The 27,728-nt window shown below is 41.0% G+C and overlaps 1 protein-coding gene across 1 annotated transcript in view; it reads right to left on the reverse strand.

Moving 5' to 3' along the window:
- Positions 1–2,794: 2,794 nt before the first annotated feature.
- The window catches only part of PKNOX2 (PBX/knotted 1 homeobox 2), a 228,045-nt gene continuing 203,111 nt past the window's right edge, over positions 2,795–27,728 (reverse strand). The window contains exons 8-13 of the mRNA XM_083368690.1: positions 27,335–27,464; positions 24,818–24,915; positions 19,389–19,508; positions 8,545–8,621; positions 5,290–5,468; positions 2,795–3,383 (exon numbers count right to left, since the gene is read on the reverse strand). Coding sequence (XP_083224816.1) covers positions 3,136–3,383; positions 5,290–5,468; positions 8,545–8,621; positions 19,389–19,508; positions 24,818–24,915; positions 27,335–27,464 — 852 coding nt within the window. The 3' untranslated portion in view covers positions 2,795–3,135. The remainder of the gene's footprint in view (positions 3,384–5,289; positions 5,469–8,544; positions 8,622–19,388; positions 19,509–24,817; positions 24,916–27,334; positions 27,465–27,728) is intronic.

The raw sequence follows: 27,728 nt of genomic DNA on the forward strand, positions 1-27,728 counted from the left end.
CATCCATCCATCCTGGCTGGGGAATTCTGGGAGTTGAAGTCCACAAGTCTGAAAGTTGCCAGGGTTGGACAAAAGTCAAAAGAAGTAGTAGATGATAAATGTGCTTTGTGAGCAAAGAGCAAGGAATTCTTAGAACTGACCCTTGGACCTGTTGTTGGATAGTAAAATGGGCAAAACTTTCATCTTGGAAGTTCGAGATTTGTGGGGAGTGGCCCTGCAGTATAGGACAGTGTATGAACCATTGGACAAGTTTTGGCCAACAAGGAAGACAAAACCTAGAGGGGAAAACTTTCTGCCCCACTTATTACAGCATCAGAAAAAAAGGAATCCGATTGTTCAAAAACACACAGATTATAAATAAAATTACGGGTGCCTTAGTTTTCTGTCGAAAACATTGTCAGCATTCCCCTCCACCCCCTGGGTGGGAAAATTACATTCACGTCAGGAAATGTATACAGTGTGTATTTCCTAAGCCAGAGTCCCACAAATTGTAGCTCATAGGTTGGGTAGAGATCTCGCTCCCTTTCATTTTTGCACATTGGAGACACTTTCCTGAGCACCATGCACAAAATGAAATCAACAAACTGCCTCCGAGGGGATGTTTGAAGAAAGAGAGATTGAGCGAGAGGTTTCGGTCTGCCTAAGACAGTCCTTCACCTGAACTGCTGAGTTGGCAAATACTGAACATTCATCACACACATTGCCTTTATTCCTGGATTAGGACATTGGCCCCTGTTTCCTTCTTGCCCTTCCTTATCTCATGATATAAAGATCTGCCAGAAGTCACAATGGTGCCCAGCCTACTCTCAAAATGCCAAGCCTTCACGGCTGCAGAACAAAAGGGGGGACCTTGATCATTTTGAAGGGGTCCCACATCTAACCTACCGGAGGAAACTGCACCCTTGAGGCATGTTCCAACTGTAACAGAGACATGCTTACAAAAATAGCAATAGCATTTAGACTTATACACTGTCCCACAGTGCTTTACAGCACTCTCTGAGCAGTTACAGAGTCAGCATATTGCCCCCCCCCAGCCCCAACAACCTGGGCGGTTATTTTACCGACCTCAGAAGAATGGAAACCTGAGTCAATTTTGAACTGGTCAGGATCAAACTTCTGGCAGTGGGCAGAGTTAGCCTGCAATACTGCATTCTAACCACTGTGCCCCCATGCCATTTTTTTTTTTTTGCCTATTAGAGGCATCGTTTGTCTGGCAGTTAATTGTCCGTGCTTTCCTGGAAAAAAACATACAGCAGCCATGTGGTTTTCATTTGTGTGTGTGTGTTGCAGAAGCAATAAGTAATAGCTTCATGCACAGATTCCTTTGTGGGTTATATTTAGAGCTGCACCTGTGGTCTGAGGTGATGTGGACAGGAAGATTGTTTGTCTTCACTCAACTGTTGGAGCCTTTTACAGTGATATTTCTAGGGCTGTCCTTCGGCATGAAAACATCTGTTTCTTGAACCTGTGGCTTTTTAAAGGGAGAAAACTGCATTTTACACACAGACAAAAGCATTCTTCAGGCCAGCGTTTATGGTAGAGCTGCCAGATGGAAATTGCTTGAAAACATTCCCACAAAAGGAAGAGTTCGGGGTCAACAATTCCCAATATTGATGGATACTACAGTCTTTTTTTTAAAAAAAAAATGCCTGCAGGCAGATGGAAAGCATCATCTGATTCTCCCCTGGGTTCCTGTTAAGCTCTTAGACTATCTGATTTGTTTGACTTTAAAAAATAAATAAATAAATGAGGAACCGGCGTGATGCAAAGCGAAGCCACCAGTAATGTTTGTATTTCTAAGTATGCTTGTGGGCCCTTTGGGCATTCTTAGCACATGATGGGCGGCTGCTACTCAGATTCTTGTTTGGAAGGATGCCTGACTTTCAAAGGTAAATGTAAATGGGATATTGTAGACACTGTGTACTGGGATAATGCCCACAAGGAGATTTTAAATCAGCCTCTGTTTGTAGGCTTAACCTATGATTAGCAGTGATTGCTAATGGGGAACATTATTACGAATCCCATTCCTAAATGGCTGTAATGTGTCCGGTTGAATATTTTTTTTGTATGCTGTTTCATAATGAGAGTTTGTGGGGATGGAGAGCAACCTAAAGGGATGAGAGCAGTTCCGGGGAAATGAGTTTGTGAAAATATGATTTCCTGCACCCCAATTGGATAGCTGTTCTGCTTATCTCTGTTTGAATTCTCTCTGCCACTGATCCCTTTCTGCTTTGCAAATGTTAGAAATCGGAACCTGTTTGTATTCAACCAATGGCATCTGTATTGGCGAGCCTCTAAACATTCTTTCTGGTTAGCTAATATCACACGCTGTACCAAGGCAACAACTTGGGATATTAAAATGTCACTCAGAAAGCAAACATGATTCTTCTCTAAAAAGGATTCCGGTCACAGGGTGTTACCTATTTGTCACACTGATTGCAAAGCACAGACCTATGGCTTGGGGCTTCACCTGAGTCCGTATGCATTCTGTAGCTGCAAAACTCAACAAGACATCCACTTGCAAAGGGCACTCAACACTCAACTTTGTTGAATTTCTGTCCATTTTGTAAATGTTTGATTTTTCCCTCCCCCCCACCTACATTTCTATAAATCATCCCCTTCTAGTTTTTCTTTTCCTTTTGTAAAAACTGTCAATCTTTTCTTCTTCTCCTTAGTTTGCATCTATAAATCTCTCATAAAAGCAGTGAAAATGAAAACAGCCGTGCCTCTGAACCGCGTGTCACACAAAAAAAGGCATTGAATTAGAACTTCCATAAAACATTCAGTCATACAGAAAACAGCTTACTCTAAAAACACTTTTGTTGTTGTGGTTATCAAAAACAAAGGCGGGGGAGAGTGGGGGAGAAACTAGTCACAATATGTGCCTTGTAAACGTGTGTCCTTCACTTAAATAACCAGCTTGGAACCCTTGACAGATGTTCAGTGGGCTTCCACATCCATTCCTGCAACTGAATGCAGGTCAAGTAGGACATCCAGAAAGGGTGCTATTGTTGAATCTGAATCATATTGTTAAAGGGACGTGCTCAGGCGCTCTCTACAGTTCAGGCCAATGAGTTTTGCAAGCAGGTTTAACCGTTTTCCACTCGGTGACTGTTCCACCATTGCTATAATCCTCTATTCCAGTGAGTCACTTTGCTCCAAGCCAAGGTCACTAACGTTAGTTGTCTGGAGCTCCTCAGCATCTTCTTCCAGTTCCTCCTCCTCCTCTTCTTCTTCCTCCTCCTCCTCCTCTTCTATTTCATCTTCGTCCTCCTCTTCTGTCCCATCTAGTGAGTCATCGTGACCCGCCATCATGGCTTGCTGCATAGCAATAGTGGCGTTATCTGAGGAGAGAGTTTGGAGGTTGTCCATATTGATGGAGCCTAGAAGGAAAGGCAAACAGTTGATAGGATAAACCAGGGGTGTCAAACTCAATTTCATTGAGGGCCGCATCAGCATTGCGGTTGCCCTCAGGGGGCTGGGTGGGCGTGGCCAGGGTGGGTGTGGCCTACTCGGTGGGTGTGGCTAGAGTGCATATGGCCTACTGGGTGGGCGAGGCCAGCTCTACATCGTTCGCATCAAGGGTGCCTATGGGGGCCTGGGCAGGAGTGGGACAGATCTGAGGGTCTCTGGGCCAGGGCCAAGGCAGTGGGGGCCGTTCCCTCACTGTTTCCAGGCCGCATGAAACCACTTTGTGGGCCGGATCCGGCCCCCGGGCCTTGTGTTTGACATGTCTGGGATAAACACTGGGTGTGAGGCTGTTGGATATGACTTTGGGGCAAACATCCCAGAACCCACTGAGAAGGAAGGTCCCAAATGCAGGGGGGTTGATTTAGGTGTTGTTTTTTTTAAATACAGTAAAAGAGATAATACACCAAGTGAAGCAAAATCTTTTGCCTCTGAAGAGTCATCTTCCACTTCTATGAGAGCGATACTTGACCGCCTACTATCAGGTGCAGGGAGTCTTGACTTATGACCAAAAATTGAGCCCAAAATCGCTGATGCTAAGCGTGACACTGGGTAAGGTGACTTTTGCCCCATCTTATGAATTTTCTTGCCACAGCTGTTAAGTGAATCACTGCAGTTGTTAAGTTAGTAACACGGTTGTTAAGCGAATCTGGCTTCCCCACTGACTTGGCTTGTCGGAAGGTCGCAAAGGGGGATCATGTGACCCCGGGACACTGGAATTGTCATAAGTATGAGTCAGTTGCCAAGTATCTGAAGTTTGATCGTGTGCATGGGGATGTTGCAATGGTTGTAAGCATGAAAAACAGTCATAACTCATTTTTTCCCCAAAGCCATTGTAACTTCAAATGGTCAGTAAACCAACTTAATTACCTCTGCTGTAATTAAGAAGTTCTAAATTCGGTTAAGTTCTGCAACCAGAAGTGCAAATGGTATTTGCTTATTTCATGTCCTGCAATAATATGCTGATCAGAGAGTCCTTATCGAGAAGGTTAACAAAAGGGTCATCCAGTGGTACCTTAGGGCTGCAAGAAGCTCACTGTGTAATTTAATGTCTGTGTAAGACCAGTCATTTCTCCAGGATATTACACAGAGAACAGAATGCTTTACAGAGATCAACTTTCCATTTCAACTTTCAATTATCTTTTGGGAAGGTTCCCATTCAGGTCTCTCAGTGGTTAAGATTCTTCGCTTGTCAGCTGGAAAGCCAGCAACCCTGGTTCAAGACCCGAGTGCCACAGGAAGGGGTGAGCTCCCGTCCTCACCACAGCTCCTGCCAATCTAGCCGTTTGAAAGCATGCAAATGCGAATAGATAAATAGGTACCGCTTGGGTGGGAAGGCAACAGTGCTGCATGATGTCATGCTGGCCACATGACCGGGGAAATGTCTTCGGACAGTGCTGGCTTAATGGCCTTGAAATGGGGATGAGCACACCCCTCCCCCCATAGGTTGGCAACAACTAGCGGAGTCAAATCCGCAGGGACTCCATTCAGGTGCAGTATAAACAAGGGTGAATCCAGAGGCTTAAGTTTCCCATCAATAGTCAATAACTAGATAGCAGACTGAATCTGCTCACTTGCGTTTTCTCTCCCCCACTGAGTTGCACTGGGTCTCTTTATTGGTATTTATGTTATTCTGGTCCAGGTTGTGGCCCAATTCAAGGCTAAGATTATTCCAAACCTGGAACTCCAATCTGTCGCTATCTAGACAGAATTGCCAACTGGTTTGGCTTTTGAAGTCCCAGCCTCAACACATCTAACAGATGGAGATTAGACCTCAATACAAAGAGACACAAACGTCGCTTTTGATCTAGTGATTCTTACCATCAGGGTTAGTCCCGGGGTTGACTCCTTGCTGCTGCAGAACCCCAGCTGCAATGGAGTTGGGCCAGAATCTTTGCGTTGGCCGGTGCTGGGATTTGATTTTCTTGGCTTTGGGGGCTGGATCTGGATTGCTAGCATCAAGCATAGGTTGCAAGATACGTCGCCGGGCATTGATAAACCTTCCCAGAAAGAAGATGGCGTATTAAAATAAAATGTTAACTGCTGCATTTATTTGTTTATTCATTTTATATGCTACCCATTTCTTGGTACGAGGCTTCTCCATTTCTTTATTCTCTTGAGCTAGTCAATGCACCAAGGGCTAGGATTGTTTAAGAAAGGCAGTGTGGCAAGCTTATATTTAAGAGAAAGAGACAAACGTTCATATTAAACTGAACTCAAAAAGTAAAATTCAAGATAATTTCATCTGGTTCTTCTTGCTTGACAGGAGCAATATACCAAATAAAATTATTCCTATTGCTGTTTATGTAAGTCATCCTTGTTTAGCAACCACTATTGGGACTGGCAATCTGGTCATTAAGTGAAGAAGTTGCTTCTGAAGTCAAAGAAGTTGAAACTGCAACTGTGCTTAGGATCTGACTTCAGCTCGTCTCTGCTTTGCAGACTTACAAAAGTCGTAAATGCAAGGATTGGTTTTAAATTATGACTGTCGTTATTGCGAACAGTCGCTAAGCGGGGCAGTCGCTAAATGAGGACTACCTTGTAAGGGTATTTATCCACCTATCTCAACACTATTTACTTTGATGGGCTCCTGAGTTTTTCTGACATGGGATTATCTTCTCAAACTGTGCACAGGACTTTTATGTTTTCATTATCGTCTAGAAGAGCTCTTTAAGGAAAAGCAGATATAAATACAGTGAGTACAATCAACCAGTGGAACAGCTTACCCCCAGAAATTGTGGGTGCTCCATCACTGGAGTTTTTAAAGAAGAAACTAGACATTCACCTGTCTGAGACGGCATAGGTTCTCCTACTTGAGCAGGGGGCTGGACTAGAAGACCTCCAAGGTCCCTTTTAGCTCTATTCTATTCTATTCTATTCTATTCTATTCTATTCTATTCTATTCTATTCTATTCTATTCTATTCTATTCTATTCTATTCTATTCTATTCTATTCTATTCTATTCTATTCTATCCTCTTCTACTCTACTCTACTCTACTCTACTCTACTCTACTCTACTCTACTCTACTCTACTCTACTCCATTCCACTCCATTCCCTATCCTATCCTATCCTATCCTATCCTATCCTATCCTATCCTATCCTATCCTATCCTATCCTATCCTATCCTATCCTATCCTATCCTATCCCATCCCATCCCATCCCATCCCATCCCATCCCATATTCTATTCTATTCTATTCTATTCTATTCTATTCTATTCTATTCTATTCTATTCTATTCTATTCTATTCTATTCTATTCTATTCTATTCTATTCTATTCTATTCTATTCTATTCTATTCTATTCTATTCTATTCTATTCTATTCTATTCTATTCTATTCTATTCTATTCTATTCTATTCTATTCTATTCTACTATAAGTTACAAAAAAACAACCAATTTTCAGTGCTGCTCATTGCTTATTATAAGTAACCAGCAGAGGGTGCTATTGAATTAGTGTAGATCTGGAATGTAAGGAATTTGCCCCTCACAAAGAGTTGATTTTTCCTCCTCAGAAGAAAACAGATCTGTCTTGCAAATGTTCATAAATACCAGCGTGAGCCAACAGATGCCACAAATATCAGCCAACACAAAGAAAACATTTACAGTCGTGTAAAAAAAAAGAAACGTCACCCCACAAGCCTCTGTGTCAAAGCAAGAACATCCGATGTTTAACCACAAGTAAATCCCCACATTAATGCATAGCTTGGAACCTCATCGTTTAAAAATCAGATTTACGCAAGGGTCTTTCAAAGGATTAAAATATTCAGTGCTACTCAAATAATCAGATCTACCCTTCAAATTAAGTTTGGTCCAGACAGAAATGACTAGAAGTTGGCTTACTTTTTCAAATCCACACAAAGCGGCTGCAATTCTGATCATATCTAAATTTTGTCCTGACTGGAGTTGCCACATGTCATGGCCTCCGATTCCAGTATTTTTACAAAAGGAGATTAAAAAAAACAACAACTAAGGGGCATGGTACTTTAATCTTATTGATATTCTTACATTTTTAAAAACTATAACAAAAATCAGAGTGTAGGGTTCTTGGTACTTTCTGGGCTTAATGGTTTTCTTGCAGATGTTTCATTACCCAACAAGGTAACATCAGCACCTTACTACTGATGTTACCTAGTTGGGTAATAAAACATCTGCAAGAAAACCACTAAGCTCGGAGAGCTTCAAGGACCCCACAGTTCAACTCTAAGCTACAGATGTTCACTTCCTTCAAAAGCCAGAATGAAGATTGAAGTTTTTCATAAAGGCCTCTGGACTAATTTAAAGCTCGATCAATAAATTAGATTGAAATATTTGTTGAGACCTTTAAGGGGCTCAAATCTTTCCGAGGAGTTTGAGAAAGAGATAACAGGTTTCAAAAAGGGAAAACAAAAGAAATATCAGTCAGGAAATGGGTGGTCCCCATCCATTTTGGCTTCAGATACCACCCAGTGGTTTTAGTCCCGTTATTCATGGCCTTTTAAACGGGTCTTTTCTGAGGGACCGCAAACTCTGAAAGAAAAAAAGGGTTACTCGGAAGGTTTTAAAGCAATCTGGTTTGACATCATTTTCAAGGCACTTGAAAAAAAGACAAGTGGCCATTGGCCAGACTTTGCAGAGGGACACTTTTTAATGGAAAAGAAGTCTGAACCAAGTCCATTTCAAAGAGAACACTAGAAGGCACATCCCATGAACCTTAGAACAGCGTTTCCCAACCTTAGGAACTTGAAGATGCGTGGACTTCAACTCCCAGAATTCCCCAGCCAGCATAGCTGGCTGGGGAATTCTGGGAGTTGAAGTCCACGCATCTTCAAGTTCCTAAGGTTGGGAAACGCTGCCTTAGAACCATTAGCACTCTGGACCTAAAATGAATTCTGAAGTTCTTCTACTTTAATGAAAGGTGTGATTTATAGATCTGGACAGAATTTAAAAAGCCTATAAACTTGTGATACTGATCCATACTTTGGATACTACATAAGGGATCAGCCAAATAAAGAAAGCAGTTCTCTCTTTGGGCAGGCAACAAACTTTTCCATTTGATTATTACACTTGAGGGGGGGGGGGAAAGTGACCTTGACTTACCAGTTGTTGACTTGCAACAGTGTGAGATTTGTCTGTGCTGCTATTTGTCTCTTCTCGTCCTCTGTTGGATAGGGGTGCTGGAGAAGGCAAAAGACCATGATTATCCCACATGTGATTTGTTTTGTTCCGTTACAACAAATGGTGGGAAGACTTCAGATTCATCTATCCTAATGGCCTTATGTCACGTTTCAAGTTCCACACCAGGCGCTACATAAGACGCCAAATATGAGATCTCAAGGCTGCACGTCGTACTCAGAGCCTCTCGGAAAGGTGCTGGCAGATGGTTATTTTCAATTTGATTGTAGGTGGAAAGTGAGCTGCATGGTGGCCTAGTTGTGAAGACACTCACCTCCCGCTTGGAAGGTTGAGAGTTCAATCCTAGGCACTGGCAGATGTTTCTCTCCTAGGGTGCAAAGAAAACATATCTGCTGCGAACTCCCACATGGTGTCAGGAAGGGCATCTGTTCAGTAAACGCTCAGCTCCATCCAGTCGCCCCGACTCTACTCCAATTAAGGGATTTACAGGGTTGTAAAAAGGGAGTTATTGTAGGTGGAAATTACTAAATAAATGGCAAGGAGTCATATGAACTTTATTTAGCCATTTTACCTAAGCTTACATATAATTTTGTCCAAGTTCTATTTTGGTTCCTAAAAACTTATACATCCTTCTTCTGATGCTTTCAGGTGTTACCAAATATCCTACACAATAAAAACTTAAAACATGAGGCCTCCTGCATGTTTTGAATCGAAATACTGGTTTGTCCAATGCAGCATCATGCATCGTGCTATCCTTGGAGATGACTAGATGTTACTAGGAGCATCACAGTATCTAATGTAAGGTGTCAGTAATTCACTCCTGGTCTTGTTCCTCCCTTTGTTATTTTTGTCCTATGCTCTTCATTATTTCTGAAGAATTGGGGAATGTGCTCACTAGCAGCAACTGAATTAAAGTCAACTGTTGTTAGCCTGACTTGATCAATGGACCCAATACAAGGAAGTTAAACGATTGGCTGAAGAAATTCAGAAAAAAATAGTTTATATAAAAGAAGTGTGAGGCAGCTAAATAGAGAAGAAATATCGGAATCATAACAGAGACTTCTGCCTCCTGAACTGGGAGATGTTTGCTCAAATCGGGCCTTCAAATGAAATCCTCCCCATGTGAAATGGCTTTTTAAATTTTTTTTAATTTTTTTTTTAAAAATAGGAATGCTTTAAAACTTTATCTGAATTTTTGTTGGTTGCTTTTAGGGCATTTCTTATGATACTAGACCAGTTCATTACCAAAATGAGAAGCAGGTAGAAACCATCTTTTCAATGGCCAAAGAGTAGCTTTTAACCTGTTATGGTACAATATAGCATGAATGATGAAAAGGACACAAAAGTCTGATCCTGGGTTTCACCATAAATAGATCTCGCCTATAAAAGCCTCGGATTCTTTCCTAATAGCTTCCTTTACTTTGCTACAATAAATCCACTTATCCACGCTTTGACATCTTGGGCAGCCTGTCCTTGCAGAGCTGATGATCTGACCCCCATTTTATTTCCGTTTCATAATCATCCAGTATGGTTGCATCTGATCCAAAGACTCATGGTTGAATATCAGTTTGCACTGAAACATTTCAAGGTGCTTGCCTGACACTTGAACCACACAGTCATACTATTTTTATGAGCCGCCTTCTGGTGGCAATCATGCTGCTGAATGCTGCTGATGCCATGCCAAAAATTAAGGTATGACTTCCAACCATTTGGAGGCAGTGCAAGCATAAAAATAGGATCAAACCAATTCAACACAAACCTTCTCCTATGCCTTCACGATCTCATATAGATCTGAAATAATTTTGCTGCTTAGCGTTTTCACTGTATCCATTGATACTTGTCTTTTCTCCCATATTAAGTGTGATTGTCATTATCAGAAGATTGCACATGTGTGTTTTTTTTTTAAAGAAGTACTGCACAATTAGACATAGTAAATCTAAAATTGTCCAGCATGGCCATACGGGTATTCTTCGTCTTACAACTGCAATTGAGCCCAAAATTTCTGTTGCTAAGCGAGATAGTTGTTAAGTGAATTTTGTCCCAATTTACGGCCTTTCTTGACACAATTGTTAAGTGAATCACTGCGATTATGAAGTTAAGAACACGGCTGGGAAGTGATGCTGGCTTCCCCATTGACTTTGTCAGAAGGTCACGAAAGGGGGGATTACGTGAGCCCCTGGGGATCCCCCAACTGTCATAAATACATGTCAGTTGCCAAGAGTCCAAATTTTGATCATGTGATCATGAGGATGCTGTAGCGATTCCAAGTGTGAAAAACAGTCATAAATCACTTCTTTTCAGCGGCATTGAACAGTCACTAAACAAACAAATGGTTGTAAGTTGAGGACTTCAAGGTAGATCCTATCCGGAAGCTGATTCCACAGAGTGATTAGAACTATAGTTTATTGAAATAGGTCAACAAACAGAATTATACAGGTCTGTCCATGTCTTTCTTCTCTTCCCATCCTCTTATACCGCCGGGAGGTGGCAGGGAGGTGAGTCTAAATCTCTTGGGTACCCTCAGTCTCCTCTTTTGGACTTAACACATGTTTTTTTTGTGTGTGTGCACCTGGTGTTTCCTTAATGACCTCTGGGTTTCTAAACCAAAGTCAGTCTTCTTGTCTCCCTCCATACGTGGCTCTAGTTAGTTGTGTTCAAACTGCGAAATGCATTAAAGAGAAATTCGAGCCTTGATCCAATAAATCTGTGCAATTGTGGTACTGCATTGTTGTTGCCTATGACCCTTCTCATCTTTCCTACTGCCTTCTCCTATTGGTATCTTGTGATTTTAATTCTTTGTGGTTTGTATGCACACTGAGAGCTGATGCTTGGAGACAAATTCTTTGTGTGTCCAGTCGCACTTGGCCAATAAAGAATAAAGAATTTTTCTTGTCTTTTGTGGTGATCATGCTCAGTGGGACAAGGTCTTGAGCGGAGAGATGGAAGTTATTCTATATTTTCCCCTCCCAAGAAGTTGTATTCTGGCTTTGCATTAACTTTTGTTTTTAAAACTTAGATGTCACCAGTGGCCAATAACCAACCATTGTAATGCAAACTTATAAAAAGATTCTCATGTAATTAAAGTTGTCCTGATTTAATATCCCCAAGAGAAATAATAGCTTCTAAGCTAAAATCTATAGCAAATGATCCAGGAGGAATTTTGCCTCCCCAAGATGCTTATCTGATGGTTACTTCTATTTTAGCAGGGTTGCAGAAGGAAGTTCATTTTAAGTCACTGCACAGAATGAAGTCAAGCTATTGTGGGTTCGTGCACTTTTGAACTGTAGAATTCAAAAAACAGCATAAGCACAATTAGAAGTTTATTTAGAATTGTTTCGCGAATTCTGTTACATTTATGTAGGAAAGGATTGTCAAGATGTAAGAAGGACAGTGCTTCCTTAAAACAATGTCCTATAAGTTTTGGGAGAAAGTAGTGGATCATTTAAATGTAACTTTGAGACAAAAGGTAACATTTTCAGAGGATAATATTCTCTTGAATTACCTATATAAATTACATTCTCCCACATCTGACAATGGGAGAACGGAAATGGATTCTTTGTGCCTTCACTATAGGTAAAATACTGATACTGTAGAATTGGAAAGATAAATGGATGGTCCCATTTACTCCAACTTGTAAGTTGGAGACACTTACGAACAGATTGCCTGTAGATGCAAAACTTTGCATGGATAAATATAATGAAATATGGGACTCATTTACACAAAATACAGTAGGTTAAAAACAGATATATGTGTATTCGAACTGATTACACACACACACACACAAACACACACAGAGGCACACACTTTAGATAGTTACAGTATATACAGAATAACCCCAATTAAAAGTTGCTTACAATTTAATTTTGAAAGTTTCTTAAAGTGTTTTGAATTACTTTATACTTGGTAAGTAAAATTGCTAATATAAGTACAGTGTTTCAGATGTCATTTTTCCAGTCGGATTTCCTTAACCAGGGAAAAAGACATGGGCCCAGCTACTCATATCTTGGTAATACTGGACTACTCTGAGCCCTAGCTTTGTCCTCAAATGTTGTCTCTAGGGCGCTAGCTGGAATGGGCTATTGAACTCACAATAAACAGATCTTAAGGGAGTACCTCTTGTTGATGTTATTATTATTGTACACATTATTATGATTTTTTAAAAAACATCTTTGTTTACCTAATAACAATGAAGGCTGAGAGGGTAAAGGAGGATGAGTATTGGAATAACTGTTCCTTAGCTAAATTCACAGAGACATTTGGGTGATTTCCCATTGACCAAGTTGTTCTTGATCTTCTACTAATGGATGAGGAACAGATTCCTTCACACTGTACTTGCTGGGGGTTAACTGCCAGCAAATTTATTTCTGCTTTTTGTTCAACATTCTGAATTTGTTGTTTGAAAATCTTTATGAATAAGAGGCCTGCTTAGCTTAAGGGCCATTTTCAGCTTTGCCAAGTTTTGCTATTCAACTGTTCTTTAAATCAGCACTTCTTGACAGGGATGGCACCAAGACCATCCATAGGAAGATCTGTTAAGGCTAATGTTTTTTTTGCAGCTGGCCCCACACTTGGAGGATTTTTGAAATATAGGTAGGTTGTTGAATCTCACAAGATGTTTGCACTATTCAAATTTGCACTATGCAAAGTGATAATTTTATGGAAAGTAGAATACTGGTAATTGATTTTGGATCAAAGGAAACAGGCAATTTAATGAAAGTGCCCTAAATCAAATTTTGCACTATTCGAACTCACACTAATTGTGATCTACTACAATCAGACTGAATAATTTTCAGTCAAATGAATAAAAATGTGATGCATTTTTTTTAAATATCTGGGGATTTCTCTTTCCAAACATCCAACTTACTGGGCCTTTGATTTCACTGAACAAGAAACAGGTATATTAGGCTAAACATTCCTAGTTCCCTTAGCCATTCATTATATGATTTAGCCTCTGGACCTCATTAATATGATCTTTTCTATTAATGAATCCTTTTCAATAATTTCTACTCTGTAGAATTATCATATACAGTATAAGCTGGGTGTCCACAAACATTTTCTAAATAAAGGCATAAATAAATTTCAAACTTATATTTGAGCCAAGCTCTTTATAATTATATGGCAGAGGGGGGGAAAACAATTTTACAATTTCAATCTCTTGATTGCCATATATTTAGAATGCAAACAAGTTTATGCATGCCAGCATTCCTTCTCGTTTGCAATTTGCAGTATGTATGTATATGGAGACGTGTACGAAAATGAGGACAGGAAAAGGATATATAAACAGAGAGCAAATCCTATACCCTTTTAGCCCTGAAGATCTTACCTAGTTGGGTAATGAAATGTCTTCAGGAACACACCCAAGCTCAGAGAGTACCAAGGATTTCACATTGCAGCCCTGAACTACAGAAATTATCATCTAATAATATAAGGAGAAGCCTATTTCAATACCAAGATGCCAACACAGATGCCAACTCGATGTTCAACTTCCATACAAACAGCGGTATTGTGAGAACAATATTAGTTAGACAGTCAAGATGTATGGATTTCCTAAAATAGTTTGGACCTTTTTGCAGCTGAATTACTCCAGGAGATGGGCCACGGAAAAGATGGATACGGGCATGGAAAGTAATCCATTTAATTGCTGGCAAAATGAATATATTCACAACCTGCCCAAAATTTGAAAAATATTTAGAGTAACAAGTTTTAATTTAGATTTAAAACTATGCCATAACCATCTCTTCCAACCTGCAGCTTCAGGGATAATAGGGACAAGAAACCTAGAATGCCCCAGAGACTCTTTCAAACAGTGCTAATTACATAAATCTGTATTAATTGCTGTGCAAAAGTGTGCTTTGGAAAAATCTGCCAAACGCCTTTTTAATACTTTGGCTGTTAAGAGCCAAACTGTTATGAATGGTTGGATGCAAAAACCTAGCCTGCCAGGCAGGGTCCTATGTGGTTTGGTGTTGTTTTTTTTTTTTGCAGAACTCTTAAAAAAAGTATCGTCACCTATTGCTGTAGATGGTGGCAGTTAGGACAAAAGATAGCTGCATCTGCTGAATCTCCAAACATTAAATGTACATCATAATAATTATGGCCCAAATTGCAGAAGATTCTGATGTAGGGTTAGGGTACAGGTGTTAACATCTTTAAAAACTTGGGGAACTCATGAGATCTGGGCAAATAGCACGTAGACTTATATACTGCTTCATAGAGCTTTACAGCCCTCTCTAAGCGGTTTACAGAGTCAGTATATTGCCCCCCAACAATCTGGCTCCTCATTTTACCGACCTCAGAAGGATGGAAGGCTGAGTCAACCTTGAGCCAGTCAGGACTGAATTCCTGGCAGTGAGCAGTGAATTAGCCTGCAATACAGCATTCTAATCACTGCACCACCACGGCTTTTAAGGATATATACATTGACTGCTTTATATACAAGTTTATGCATGCCAATAGTTCTCTTTATCTGGATTTTGCAGACAGTATCTACAGAGAGAGATAAAAGAATATAAGAAGCACCCTATTCCAATATCCAGTTTCTGCCAGATCTTGTTCAAAGATCCAACAGTTTTAGATATGATATTTCTTGATATTTTTATGCTTAATAGCATAGCTTTATAGTTTGCATTTTCTATAATACCAATTTAAAAAAAACTTAGTTCAGGACTTTAACATTCCATGAGTAGCTCAGTATTTTGGGATCTCAGATTTTACTACTTTACATATTTAGCAGTTCATCTTTTAAGTATTGTAGGCATTTCTAGAATTTTAGCCTCGGCATTTTATATTTTACTTAAGCTTGAGTGATCTCAATTTGTGTAATCTGTGTAGACATTTTCTTTTCATCTTATGATAGCGATAAAGACTCTGACCTCAGCATTCTGGCACCCGGTCCTTAATTGCCTTAAAATTTCTAACGAAGGGAGGGAAAATCCATAGACTTGTAGAAAGAAATTCTACAATCTTGGAGAAAAATAAAGATTAAAAGAGGAAAATAGCATTGAACCTTTATTGCTCCTTTAGAAAGTGAACAGAAGGAAGGACGATCTGAAAATAACAGTCTAAACCATCGATTCAATTTTTTTTAACCTTCTCCTACAAGGTTACCGTGCATAGAAATTCTCATAATTATTGGATTGTGGATTTTGTCAATCTTTAGACAATTCTTTGAGTAGTATCCTTGCCTTGGGCACTAGGTGGCAGATGACGTCCTAAATATAAGGTGTAAGTTAATTCCAAATGTGGGGAAATTTCCATGTGAGGATTTTGATTAAGAAAAGGAAAAAAGAAAGAAAGAAAGAAAAAAGAATTGGTTATTTCACTTTGGAAAACTGTTGTTTGTAGGATGTAGGATGTACATGCAGGATGTAGAACTATAGAATATTCTACATGCAGGATGTAGAACTATAGAACATTTATACTATAGAGAGAGCTGGTAATGAAGACTGAAAATAGATTAGGGGTGACTTTTTTTTTCTTTCCAACTTTTGGATCAGCTGAAAAGCAGAGCATTTGGGATTGAGTTGCATCTGGCTGACCCAGAAACAACTAGAACAGGCCTATTGGGCTGAAGCCAACAAGCAAGGGAGTGAACAATATAAGCAATGACATTATTACTTCACATAATGTGGCCATCAGGTCAACCCTTTGGGGCAGAAGTTCAGGACTTACTCTGGAAGTGTTGGCTTGCTATATTTTGAAGCAGTGTATTCATTTACATTGCCATCTAAATGAGTAACCCCCAAGGCCATTAAATCCAGAGTTTAATAGTGCTAACTGCAGTACTAGGTTTATGCCAAAGTGGCATATAAGTCAACTGGGAGACAGTCTCCCTGCACTGGGGTCACTCAAGCACTTAAAAGCAACCATTCTGGGCCATAGAAACGATTTGTGAGTGACAAAAGGGAACAAAACTTTAAACGTCATAAAATTCAGAAGGCAAGAGTTGGCTGCATCATGATGACATTAAGAAGCTTATTCAAAGCAAGGGCAAAACGTCTCGCTTTCACTCCCATGGCTCAGTGGTTAAAGATGCTGAGCTTGGCAGCTGGAAGGCCAGCAGCCCAGGTTTGAGACCTGACCACCGCACAACAGGTGAGCCCCCGTTCCTTGCCCCAGCTCCTGCCCGCCTACAGTACCAGTTTGAAAGCATGCAAATGCGAGTAGATCAATAGGTACCACTCTGGTGGGAAGGTCAGAGTGTTCCGTGTGCCTTTGGCATATAGCCATGCTGGCCACTTGACTGGGAAAATGTCTTTGGACAATGCTGGTCTCCTCAGCTAAGAAACAGAGATGAGTACTGCACCCTAGTCGGACACAACTGGACAGGGAAACCTTTACCTTTTCTTACTATGTAGCTAAAGCAGATTGATAGGGTCTTTTAATGTTTTCTTTATATTAGCTAGGATCAGCTTAGGAAAACATCCCGTTTGAAAACACTGGTAGCCAAGTTGCGGATGAAGAAAAACAGTAATAAGGCGGGGGAAAAAACAACCGTGAGCAAGTTTCTACAAAACCTCTTACTTCCTAAAAATTGTCTTCCCCCGGAGAGCTTCATCGGTGAGGGAAACTGGGGCTCCATGATTTCTTATCACAGCTAAGAGCAGCTGCAATGAGAGAAGAGGCTAAGGCTGGATTTTTCCAAATGGGGCTGCTTTGCACCTTTATTATTTGAGGGTTTATTTCTTGGCTATGTCAAAACAAGGAAGGAATTCTTAATTGAGTGTTTCCCTACAGCATCTTCTTGGGTGTAAATTCCTTCTTGTCAACATGAATGGTTACAGAGAAGGCCAATAAATCAAGAACTCCTAAGTTCTGGTGCCTAATGATTGTGTCATTTATATGCACCTATGAAATAAATCACTTCTGTCATATTCAGACATCTTGTTGGCTTTAAAGCCTTGCGTTCCCCTCTGTTGCCAGTGGCACAGTGATTTTTCTAGTTTTTAAACAGGCAAAAGCAGCATCCAAACTGCTGTTTCCCTACCAGTTATAACCAGAATCCAGGCCCCAGGTAAGCAACTTTATGGCCTGTGGACTTCAACTCCCAGAATTTAACAAGACCGGCTCAGGAATTCTGGGAGTTGAAGTCCATAGATTGTAAAGTTGCCATAATTTCCCACCCTGGATCTAGATCAAGGGTCTTCAAAGTTGGCCCTTTTATGATTTGTGGGTGTCAACTCCCAGAGTTCCTCAGCCAGCATGCCTGGCTGAGGAATTCTGGGAGTTGAAGTTCACAAGTCATAAAAGGGCCAACTCTGAAGACCCTTGATCTAGATCATCTCAGAAAACATCATCCTTGCTATCAGCAGTGATAATGCTGCATAGCCAGCTCTGTTTGGCAATGTAATGCTTACAATATTTGACTGAGAACAGTCGAACAATGAAAAGCCTTCGGCTGTGCACTAGTGTAGAAGAGAGAACAAATTAGGGAAATTAGGTAATACTTGGCTTCTCCTGAAAAAAAAAACAGGAGACCTGGCTACATAAGCCCTGTCTCTGTGTAGCAAGATGAACCTAATGATCCTTATCCCAAAGGTGCTTTTTTTCCCAAAAGGCAACTGGACTTTGCTTTTCCTTGAAGACGTTTCGTTTCTCATCCAAGAAGCTTCTTCAGTTCTGACTGATGGATGGCGAATGGAAAGATTCCTTGCAGTTCCTATAAATCCTTCATTCTCCACCATTCAGTCAGAACTGAAGAAGCTTCTTGGATGAGAAGTGAAATGTCTTCAAGGAAAAGCAAAGAAAGTCCAGTTACCTCTTGAAAAAGCACCTTCGGGATAACCATGACCTGAATGACTGGGGATCTCCATAGACATGAATGATCCTTAGGTTTAAGATTACTTGGCTCCCTGAGTCAAGGATATTGGGAAATCTTACTTTGATTGTCAGAATATGCATATGCTTAACTTTCAGCTGATCAAAACCGTGCCCTGCTATTATATGGGCAGAGTCTACCCTGCAGAATAAGCTTGCCTGATTGTGCCTGATGATCTTTAATGAACAAAGCCAAGAGTCCTACATGTATGATTAAAAACTAAGGTTGTAAAACAAATCCACCATCGATTTTTCACTGGAGCAAATGCACAAATGAATTCCATTGCTGCGCAGACAGGGAGCAATGAATGGGGGGTCCACTAGTGTTGTCATTCTGTCTTCAATAATATGCAGGGAAAAAAAGGTCAGGCTTTAGAATGACCTGTTTCCAGAATAGGGCATGTGGTCAGTGAAGGTCAACTAAGGCTTAACGAGGTCAATGAACAATTTGCTGGCTGTATTTACACAGTACACAAAGCTAGGTTTGCATTCCACTTCAGACTTTTCTTTTTGTTTTGGTCACTTAGTGTGTTGGGCAGATCCAGTGTGATTCAGTATTGGGTGAGATCTTAGAAAATAAACTGATTGAGTAATCATGTTAAGCTACTGAGGGAGGAAGGGGCAGCTATATAAAATAAACATAAACTAGGCAAAGAGGGGAACAAAACCCTGAGGAAAATGGGATTGGATAACAAATGCTGAGTATTTTTTTTAAAAAAAGAGATCACAAATAATAGCACGGGGAATGGAAAAATACCTGCAAACATGAACTAGATTTTGATCTGCCCATTTCTAATCCCAACCTTCCAGCGTAATCTTTTCCAAACAGGATAAGGAAGATTGCATACATTTTGGAACAGATTAAGATAAGCCAAGCATCACATAGGCACAAAGAGAGTAGGGTTCTGTTCTCCAAGTTGAAGTCTCCAAAGTGGGAAAAATAAGGGCAAGGGAATTAAATCTCTCAGACAACACGTGTTAATTTTGCTCACCATAAGATGCTGGAAAAGCCAGGAGCGCATAATATTTGTAGCATGTTTGGGGAGGACTCCTCGTTTGTTCTTTGACTTTTTATCTTCGCTGTCAAGAAGAGAGGTCAGGTCCAGGTTAACCTAGAGGGCAGGCAGGAGAGAAAGAAAAGCTTCAACAACAATGCAGGTTAAAAGAAAAGAAGAAAAAGAAGAAGCCTGGGTTGCCATGGCAACACAGTTGACAATGTTAGACCCGTTTCACGTTGGCTTCTAGGAGGCCTGAGACAGTGTGGTGAAGAGACAACAGCACACCTTAAGAGGAAAGTGATGTTCATTTGGAAATTAAAGTGGGGGGGGGAGGAGGAGACGCAGTAATCCTTTATTTCAAGAGGGAGTCAAAACAATCTCCTTGTTTAAAAAAAAGGCAAGACTGGTAAACAGTGAGATCTCCTTAACATTTTTTTTTTCCTTTTGCAAAACCTGGATGGATAAAGACCAGGACTCTTGAATCAAGGAGAGGTTTTCGTTCTCACATTGCACTAAGCCCATCAGATAGTTTCTTTGGTTTTGACTTAAGAAGTCATGTGATCCTAGCCATTTTAACTTACCCAATAAACCACTGTTAAAAAAAACCATGCTTCAGCGTGATGTGTCTAAATACGCAGATAGTTGAACCAAGCTTATGGAAATCCTGGACCTTTCAAAAGTATAGAAGCCAAGGGACCTTCATCGCTACTGTGTTCTTTGTTACCTACTAAGGTGAGATCCAGACTCTGACTTTGGGGCAAGAGGGTCCAAATGAGAACAACTTCCTTTCAAAAGTTGAACTCAGAACTTCTAAGTCCCTGTATTAACTTGCACGTGACTTGATCAGCTTTCAAGCTTTCCCAACTGTTACCCATAACACTATCAAGTTACCAAACCTACTTTTATGTCAGACATCACAATGTGTCAATGACACTGTCTGGTTTTTTTTTTAAAGGTGGAGTCCTTCTGCCCAAGTCTTAACTCAATGTAAGTGTTATGTATTGAGCTTTTGGGAATACCCTGTCACGTGTACGCTGGAAAGCTAACGGTTCTCCAGCAACACAGATAGGACCTTCCAGTTCAGGCTGCAGTTAACTTGGCGGGAATGATGGGTTCAATCTGATTGGTTGTTAAGGCTATGAGAGACTATATAAAGACTGCATGGATACCCCTAACCCTCAGTACAGTTATAGTTATGAATAAAGCAAGTATTCTTCTGTACTCATCTGCCTGGCATCTTTCCTGCTCGTCTGAACCCCGAAACATAACAGTAAGGAACACAGATCTTTCCCATAGTTGTTTGCTATTGAAATGAGAGGAGTTCTAACTTTGCATAGCTGTCTCTTTTCTTATCTGTACATGTCTGGCTCCTTGTTGGAAGAATATATTTCCTCTTTGGGGGTGGGTGGGGGGGTGTTAGATAAATAAGTATGCCATGGGGAGAAGGATGGACCTACAGGAAGGGAAGTTTCTGCCCCAAGGTGTTTTTCCCCACCCCAAGATATATGAGCAGTACAATCAACGATGAGGCTGTTTTAAAATTATTTTAAAATTATTATTTGACATTTATTGGTAGTTGTGTGAGAGTTATTCTAAAGCAAAATAAGCAAATTAAGTCTTGAAGGGGTTTGATTCATCCATTATCTTCAGCTTTCCTAAATAGTCAAAGTCATTGCACTATTGAAAAATAAGCAGTTTGCAGACATTTCATCTTAGTGGCATCTTGGTGGGGAATGCCATGGTTAGGTGAGCTGGGCTGTAAGTATTGACCACCATCTGATTGAAGGCTGTGTGAAACCCACCGTTTGAACATTTTGAAGTATCTGGTTGGACACTGGGACTTTCTCAAGCATTTAATACCAGCAGGCTCTTCCCGCAAAACTGCCTCATTCTGAATGCTGCGTTTCATGTCTAGCAGTGTTCCAACATCTAAAGGGCTACCACAAAGAAGAGGAGATCAACCTATTCTCCAAAATGCCTGAAGGCAGGACAAGAAGCAATAAATGGAAACTAATCAAGGAGAGAAGCAACCTAGAACTAAGGAGAAATTTCCTGACAGTGAGAGCAATTAATCAGTGGAATGACTTCCCTCCAGATGTTGTGGGTGCTTCATCACTGGAAGCTTTGAAGAAGAGACTGGACAGCCACTTGTCTGGAATGGTATAGGGCAGGGGTAGGCAACCTCAGCTCTTTTATGACTCATGGACTTCAACTCCCAGAATTCCTGCTGACTCAGGAATTCTGGGAGTCGAAGTCCATGAGTCATAAAAGAGCCGAGGTTGCCTACCCCTGGTATAGGGTTTCCTGCCTGAACTGGGGTGGGACTAGAAGACCTCCAAGGTCCCTTCCAACTCTATTATTATAATAGAAAATAAGAAGCAATTTGGTCTTATGCATCGGAGCCCATCCTGACAAACAAGCAGCTAGTGTATCAAGCTCAGCAGAAGAGGACTGAAGACCAGTGCTTTGTAAAATCCATGACTGCAGCAAATCTTCAGGATCAAATCACTCTCTCATCTTTCTCATGGATGTTGTCTGTAGATGCTTACGTGTTGGTATGTCTCCGCAGCAACTGTTCCCTTTGTCAATGCAACTGTATTGTGTGTACATTGATAGTTGACCTAGTGCAGTCCCCCTCCCCTTTCCCCTGCCGTGAACAAACTCCAGTTCTCAGTGCCTTCTGAGTTCAAAGTTACTTCTAATTATGTTGCCTTAGAATATCCTTCACTCTTATGAAACCCTTTGAAAATACGTAATTCTCAGTTGGCTGGACAGACAATATCCAGACGCAAAGGAGAGCAAAGAAATATCTTTTTTAGAAAGTAGTTGGGGGGAAAAAGAAGACGACGAAGAATACTCTTAGGAAGAGAGAAGTTTTAATGAGGTTAGCAGGAAATTGGAAATTTCAGCATCCAGTTTTAAGAACACCCCCCCACACACACACCTACTCCCCCCCTCCCACAGTTCTTCATAAAAAACATTTCTCCTGCATGAATTAAACATCAGGATGGCAGCCCTGTGTCAGGTATAAATGATTCCCTCAGGTGCAGCTTGCGATGTATAGCAAGGCCGGGGCTGAATAAATTACCCAGGCAATACAAAAATGACATTAGGAGCGCTTGTCCAGGGCTCCATCCGTCCCACAATATTCCCAGCCTACTTGTATTCAACACATCTGATCAATTTCCCTCTAAGATCTGAGCCACATTTACACATTTCAGAAGGACTCGGATCTAATATTGGGGGCTTCCCCCCCCCGCCCCTCTAGATTCCCACCCAGAAAGAGCTAAGAATTAGGTATCTCACAGTGGAGCGCTAGTCTAGTCTTTTATTAAGAAAGAAAGGAAAACAAGCTTTAATTCAGAAAGGGAAGGCCTGGAGACCTTAAAAAGAGCTTAGAGATTGACTAGGTGCAATGGAAGTCCCAATAGTGCTGAATCAGTAGGAAGCATTGGCACATCAATGCGCAGGGTTTTTTGTGGTTTTTTTTTAATGATTCAAGCTTGTGCAGCAACTGCTGTTATGATTTGCTTCTCATTAATACAAAATAGGACAGTTAAGAAGAGGGAGAATAACTGGGATACATTTCAAGAAGCAGGTAAAGGTTTCTGCATACAAAAATCCGGTGGGGGAAACTAACAAGGAAGGCTGTTTTCTACCAGCACAAGATCTTAATTATTCATGCCTCTGTTCTCTGAATCTTTGTTTGAATGATTTAAATGTCATGCGGCTGGAAACAGGTTGTATATTTCTTTGATTATAAAGTATTAAAGGTGGCATTAGAAAGGCAGCTGAGCTCCTGGTCTGTACCCTGATCCACCATCAAGACGTTAATATAACGGAGCAGCTGAATGAGGGCCTAGTGGTGGTGGGACCCTGTTACGTTCTTCTTTCTTGCCCCACTTCTTCAAGAATGGTGATTGTGCAGGTTGAGCTACCATGATTGGACTGTAAAAATGAAGGTGACTATTAGAGGCTATTTGGTGTTCTGAGAATAGCCTGATAGCCATAAAAACAAATGGATCACAGCACAAAACAGTTCTAGAGTTCTCACTCACAATGCAAATGACCCTGCTCATCATAGTTTGGATATATTAGACAAAGACCCAGGTTTCAGGAGGAGTCTACAATGCTTGGAAGAGAAGAGGACAACCTGCCCCTCAGCTACAGCAACAATGGGAACAAGATCAAGTTGAGGACCCAAAACCAAGTTGAAGACAGGTCCTCCTGGACAAAATCTATTTAAATGGTCCTCAACACTGGCATGGTGGCACATACTCAAACAGGTAGAGGGCAACCGAGAATTAGCATTTGGAGATCCTTCTGCTGCCATGCCTAGTGGCCAGGCCCCAGTAGGAGCTATATCAAAAAGCAGAAGAGAAAGAAAAAGCCTTTCTTAGTAAGACAGAATAGGTGTAGTAGGTTACTAGTCTTAGTCACACCCATTCCTCCTGCTAATGGGAACAACAGCATTTATCAGCACCTGAACTCTGGGACCTTTTCACAAAATGTACAAAATGCTGGTCAGTGACTGCAGTAAAGATAGCAAAGAAGAGTTTTACCCCCAAGCCCACTCATGCTATTCCTGTTTCTCTAAATTAGAGGCTGCCTAATGTACAGTATACTATTTTTTATTTTTTTATTTTTTAAAAATTGCTCTTCAAAACAGCAATTCAAACATATCTCCCTCAAAGAGGGATTTTCTGTAGAGGAATAACCTTGCCTGGAATAGACAGATGACCTCTCTTCATTCACTCCAATTTACCTAATGCCATGTACATTCAAAGGGAAGCGGTGGGTTAGGACGCTGAGCTTGTCAATCAGAAGGTCGGCAGTTTGGCGGGTCGAATCCCGAGTGCCGCGTAACAGAGTGAGCGCCTGTTACTCATCCCAGCTTCTGCCAACCTAGCAGTTCTAAAGCACATAAAAATGCAAGTAGAAAAATAGGGACCACCACGGTGGGAAGGTAACAGCGTTCTGTGCGCCTTTGGCGTCTAGTCATGCCGGCCACATGACCACAGAGACGTCCTCGGACAAGCGCTGGCTCTTCGGCTTTGAAACGGAGATGAGCATCGGCCCCTAGGGTCAGAAACGACTAGCACGCATGTGCAGGGGAACCTTTACCTTTACCTTTATGTACATTCACACATATCTCCTAATGAATAACAGAATAACAGAGCTGGAAGGGACCTTGGAGGTCTTCTAGTCCAAAACCCTTCTCATGAGACCCTATCCCATTCTAGACAAATGACTGTCCAATCTCTCCTTAAGAATGGAGGACCCACAACTTCTGAAGTCAAGCTGTTCCACTGGTTAATTGTTCTCACTGTCAGGGAATTTCTCCTTCTCCTTTGCAAAACACCCAAGACCTGCCAAAGCTTCAGAATGACCAGGTGATTCTGGAGCATCCTTTCCATTCTTACCTGTGCGTTCTGGATCTGAATAGCCCCTTGCGAAATTGCTTGGGTTAGCACCTGGCCCTGAGATGTTACCATAGTTACAGGCTGGTAAAGGGCTCCACCTGGTAAAGAGAAAGGATTTCACAATTTTAAGAAGTCTAGCCAACAACACAGCCAACATCCAAAACCCACAAGCCAACAAAGGTTTTAAGCAACCTTATATTTTTTGGGGGAAAAACTGGCTAAATTCATGATCATAACTTAAGGAGCGACTTGAACAGATGGGCTTTAAACTTGGACTATCTATGGCTTACATTGATGGCCCTCAAATATCTTTCTTGCAACCTGCACTACTCTCTGAACAGTTAGCAAACAATTAATCGGTAATTTTTAAGCTACAAAAAATAAGAAAATAAAACAGTGTGTTAAATCTGGAATCAAATTATCACATTTCACTTTTTTAAAAAAAATTGCCCCTTGACAGGGAAATCCTGACTTCAACATTTCCAGTGAATCACTGAACCTTTAATCACTGGCCTTTAATATCATCATCATCATCACCATCATCATTGTCATAATCATCATCATCTTCATCATCAATTTCCTTAAACTAAAAATCGCCAAAAAGAAGGCTCTCAAAGTGAAAAACAAACTTGTTTATTCATTGCTGGCAGCGAGCTTAGGAACTGCTCAGGAATGGAAATAGAATACGACTGTACATCAGGGGTCCTCAAACCGGGCCCTTTTATGACTTGTGGACTTCCTGGCTGAGGAATTCTGGGAGTTGAAGTCCACAAGTCATAAAAGGGCCAAGTTTGAGGACCCCTGATGTACATGGTGACGTGAGGATTTCACCTTGATGGATGGATAGCTGAGCAAATGCTTGCATTCAGAAGACAAATGAAATATGTTTACTGAAATACAGTTCATGTTCATTTCTTATCAAAACAGTAGCTCCAGGAATGTTAAAAACAGAACGGGTGCAAAGATGCATGCATGCAACTTCGTTCCCAGCATGCAATCTGCTCTTTGGTAGATCTTCACTTGTTGAGTAATAAGTAGGCTTGCAAGTTGCTTTGGCTTACTAATTCCCCAGTGGTCAAAATACTTAAATATGGCACAGGCTGTATTGTGGGGTAAGTGTGTTGATGAAAAGCCCAGGCCAACTGCTCACCCTCTTTCCTATAAGAGTGGGCAAACAGTGATCCTGCAACCCCATACAGCATTTCCAAATCGCTGGAACAATTCAACTTTTGCTGAAAAACTGGTGTCGGTGGCTATCACCCTTTCAAGGTAGGACATGCTAAAAACATATTGGTGCATTTCTGAAATCTCTTTTTGTTACCAGTTATGCTTGTTGGGCCATAATGTTTAGGACAATACTGGACTCAAGTCCCAAGAGGACTTAAGTCTTAAAAAAAATGTACTGATTTCACGTACAGGTTAGTCCTCGACTTTCTGTTATTTCGCACGGGAATAGAGGAACCCATCCATTTTCATTTCTCTGGGCTGCTTAATTTTGTGAGAAGGTCAAGTATGGTTTGTCAAAGGGGAGAAAAGCTCCTTTTAAAATATCGTTGCAAATTTATACAGTAGCAATAGCACTCCAACATGGCCGCAGAGTGCTTTACAGCGCTTTAAGAATGAGTCCCAAGGTTGAAGCATTATTTGCATATTGCCCCCCCACAACAATCTGGGTCCTCATTTTATTGACCTCAAAAGGATGGAAGGCTGAGTCAACCCTGAGCTGGTCAGGTTCGAACTCCTGGCAGTGGGCACAGTTAGCCTGCCATACTGCATTCTAACCACTGCACCATCATGGCTCTTGGGGGCAGTCAATAGGGGAAGCCAGATTCGCTTAACAACTGTGTGATTTACTTAATAACCGTGGCAAAAATGCTCATAAAATCGGGCGTGACTCACTTTAAAAAAAAAAAAACCTTGCTTAACAGTGGATAGTTTGGTCTCTGTTGTGACCGTAAGTCAAGGATGACCTTTGTAAAGATAGATTACTGTTAGAGAGCGTGTCGCAGGTTTTCTTAAATGGAGAGGCTTCTAAATGTCAATACAGTCTGTTAAATAAAACAGAAAAACAGAAACCTGTGATTCCTGTGTGCTGGATGACCTGGGCAAATAGTGAAAATAAAAATGAATAAAATAAAAAAATTAAAACAAATTTTTTAAAAGCAAAATGTGTGAGTGTATTGAGAGAAATTCTGGAGGAATGCACATGTGGGACTTTGCAGTGCAATAGACTCAGTCCCTAAAAATGTGATCCAGGACTCATAGGAGCACTTTGCATGCATTTCCGAAGGCAACATTTTCGCTCCCAAACCACCTTTTTGGAGACTAAGTCCCAGCCCTGAACAGCCTTATTGAGAAGATGAAGGTACAGGAAGATGTGTGCACATTAACCAATTTCCACACTGCTCTGTCTAGACTATGTATAGTTCAAATCTGGTTATGGAAGGGGGTTAAAAATACCAAGCATGCAAAAGACGCAACTAACATGGTCACGGACGTATGCTCCACGCCTCCCACCTGACACAACTTGTGAGTTGACTGTTGCCATGGAGATATTCCCTTGCTGCAGTGCTGAGGCAGGAACCACAATTCCTTGGGGGTTGCCAGGTACGGCTGTCATGGAGTTGGGAGAATTTTGCAACATATCCTACAGAGAGAGAGAAGAAAAGAGAAGGAAGGAGAAGAGAATTGCAAAAACACTTTGTACACATGGCCCATGACAGATCATGTCTCAACGCTAAGGACTTCTTAAACAAAAACAAAAATGGCTATGACCATCACCCTCATCCTTTTTGCTGTAGGATTTGCCTTATTTCCTTTTGATGTTGAGGCTTATAGCATGAGCTGAGACACAGAAGGAGGCTAGTGCTTATTTGATAACGTATAAGGAGCAAAAAAAAAAAACCCACAT

The sequence above is a fragment of the Vipera ursinii genome (assembly GCF_947247035.1).
Source record: "Vipera ursinii genome assembly, chromosome: 8".
In the NCBI taxonomy this organism is placed as follows: domain Eukaryota; kingdom Metazoa; phylum Chordata; class Lepidosauria; order Squamata; family Viperidae; genus Vipera; species Vipera ursinii.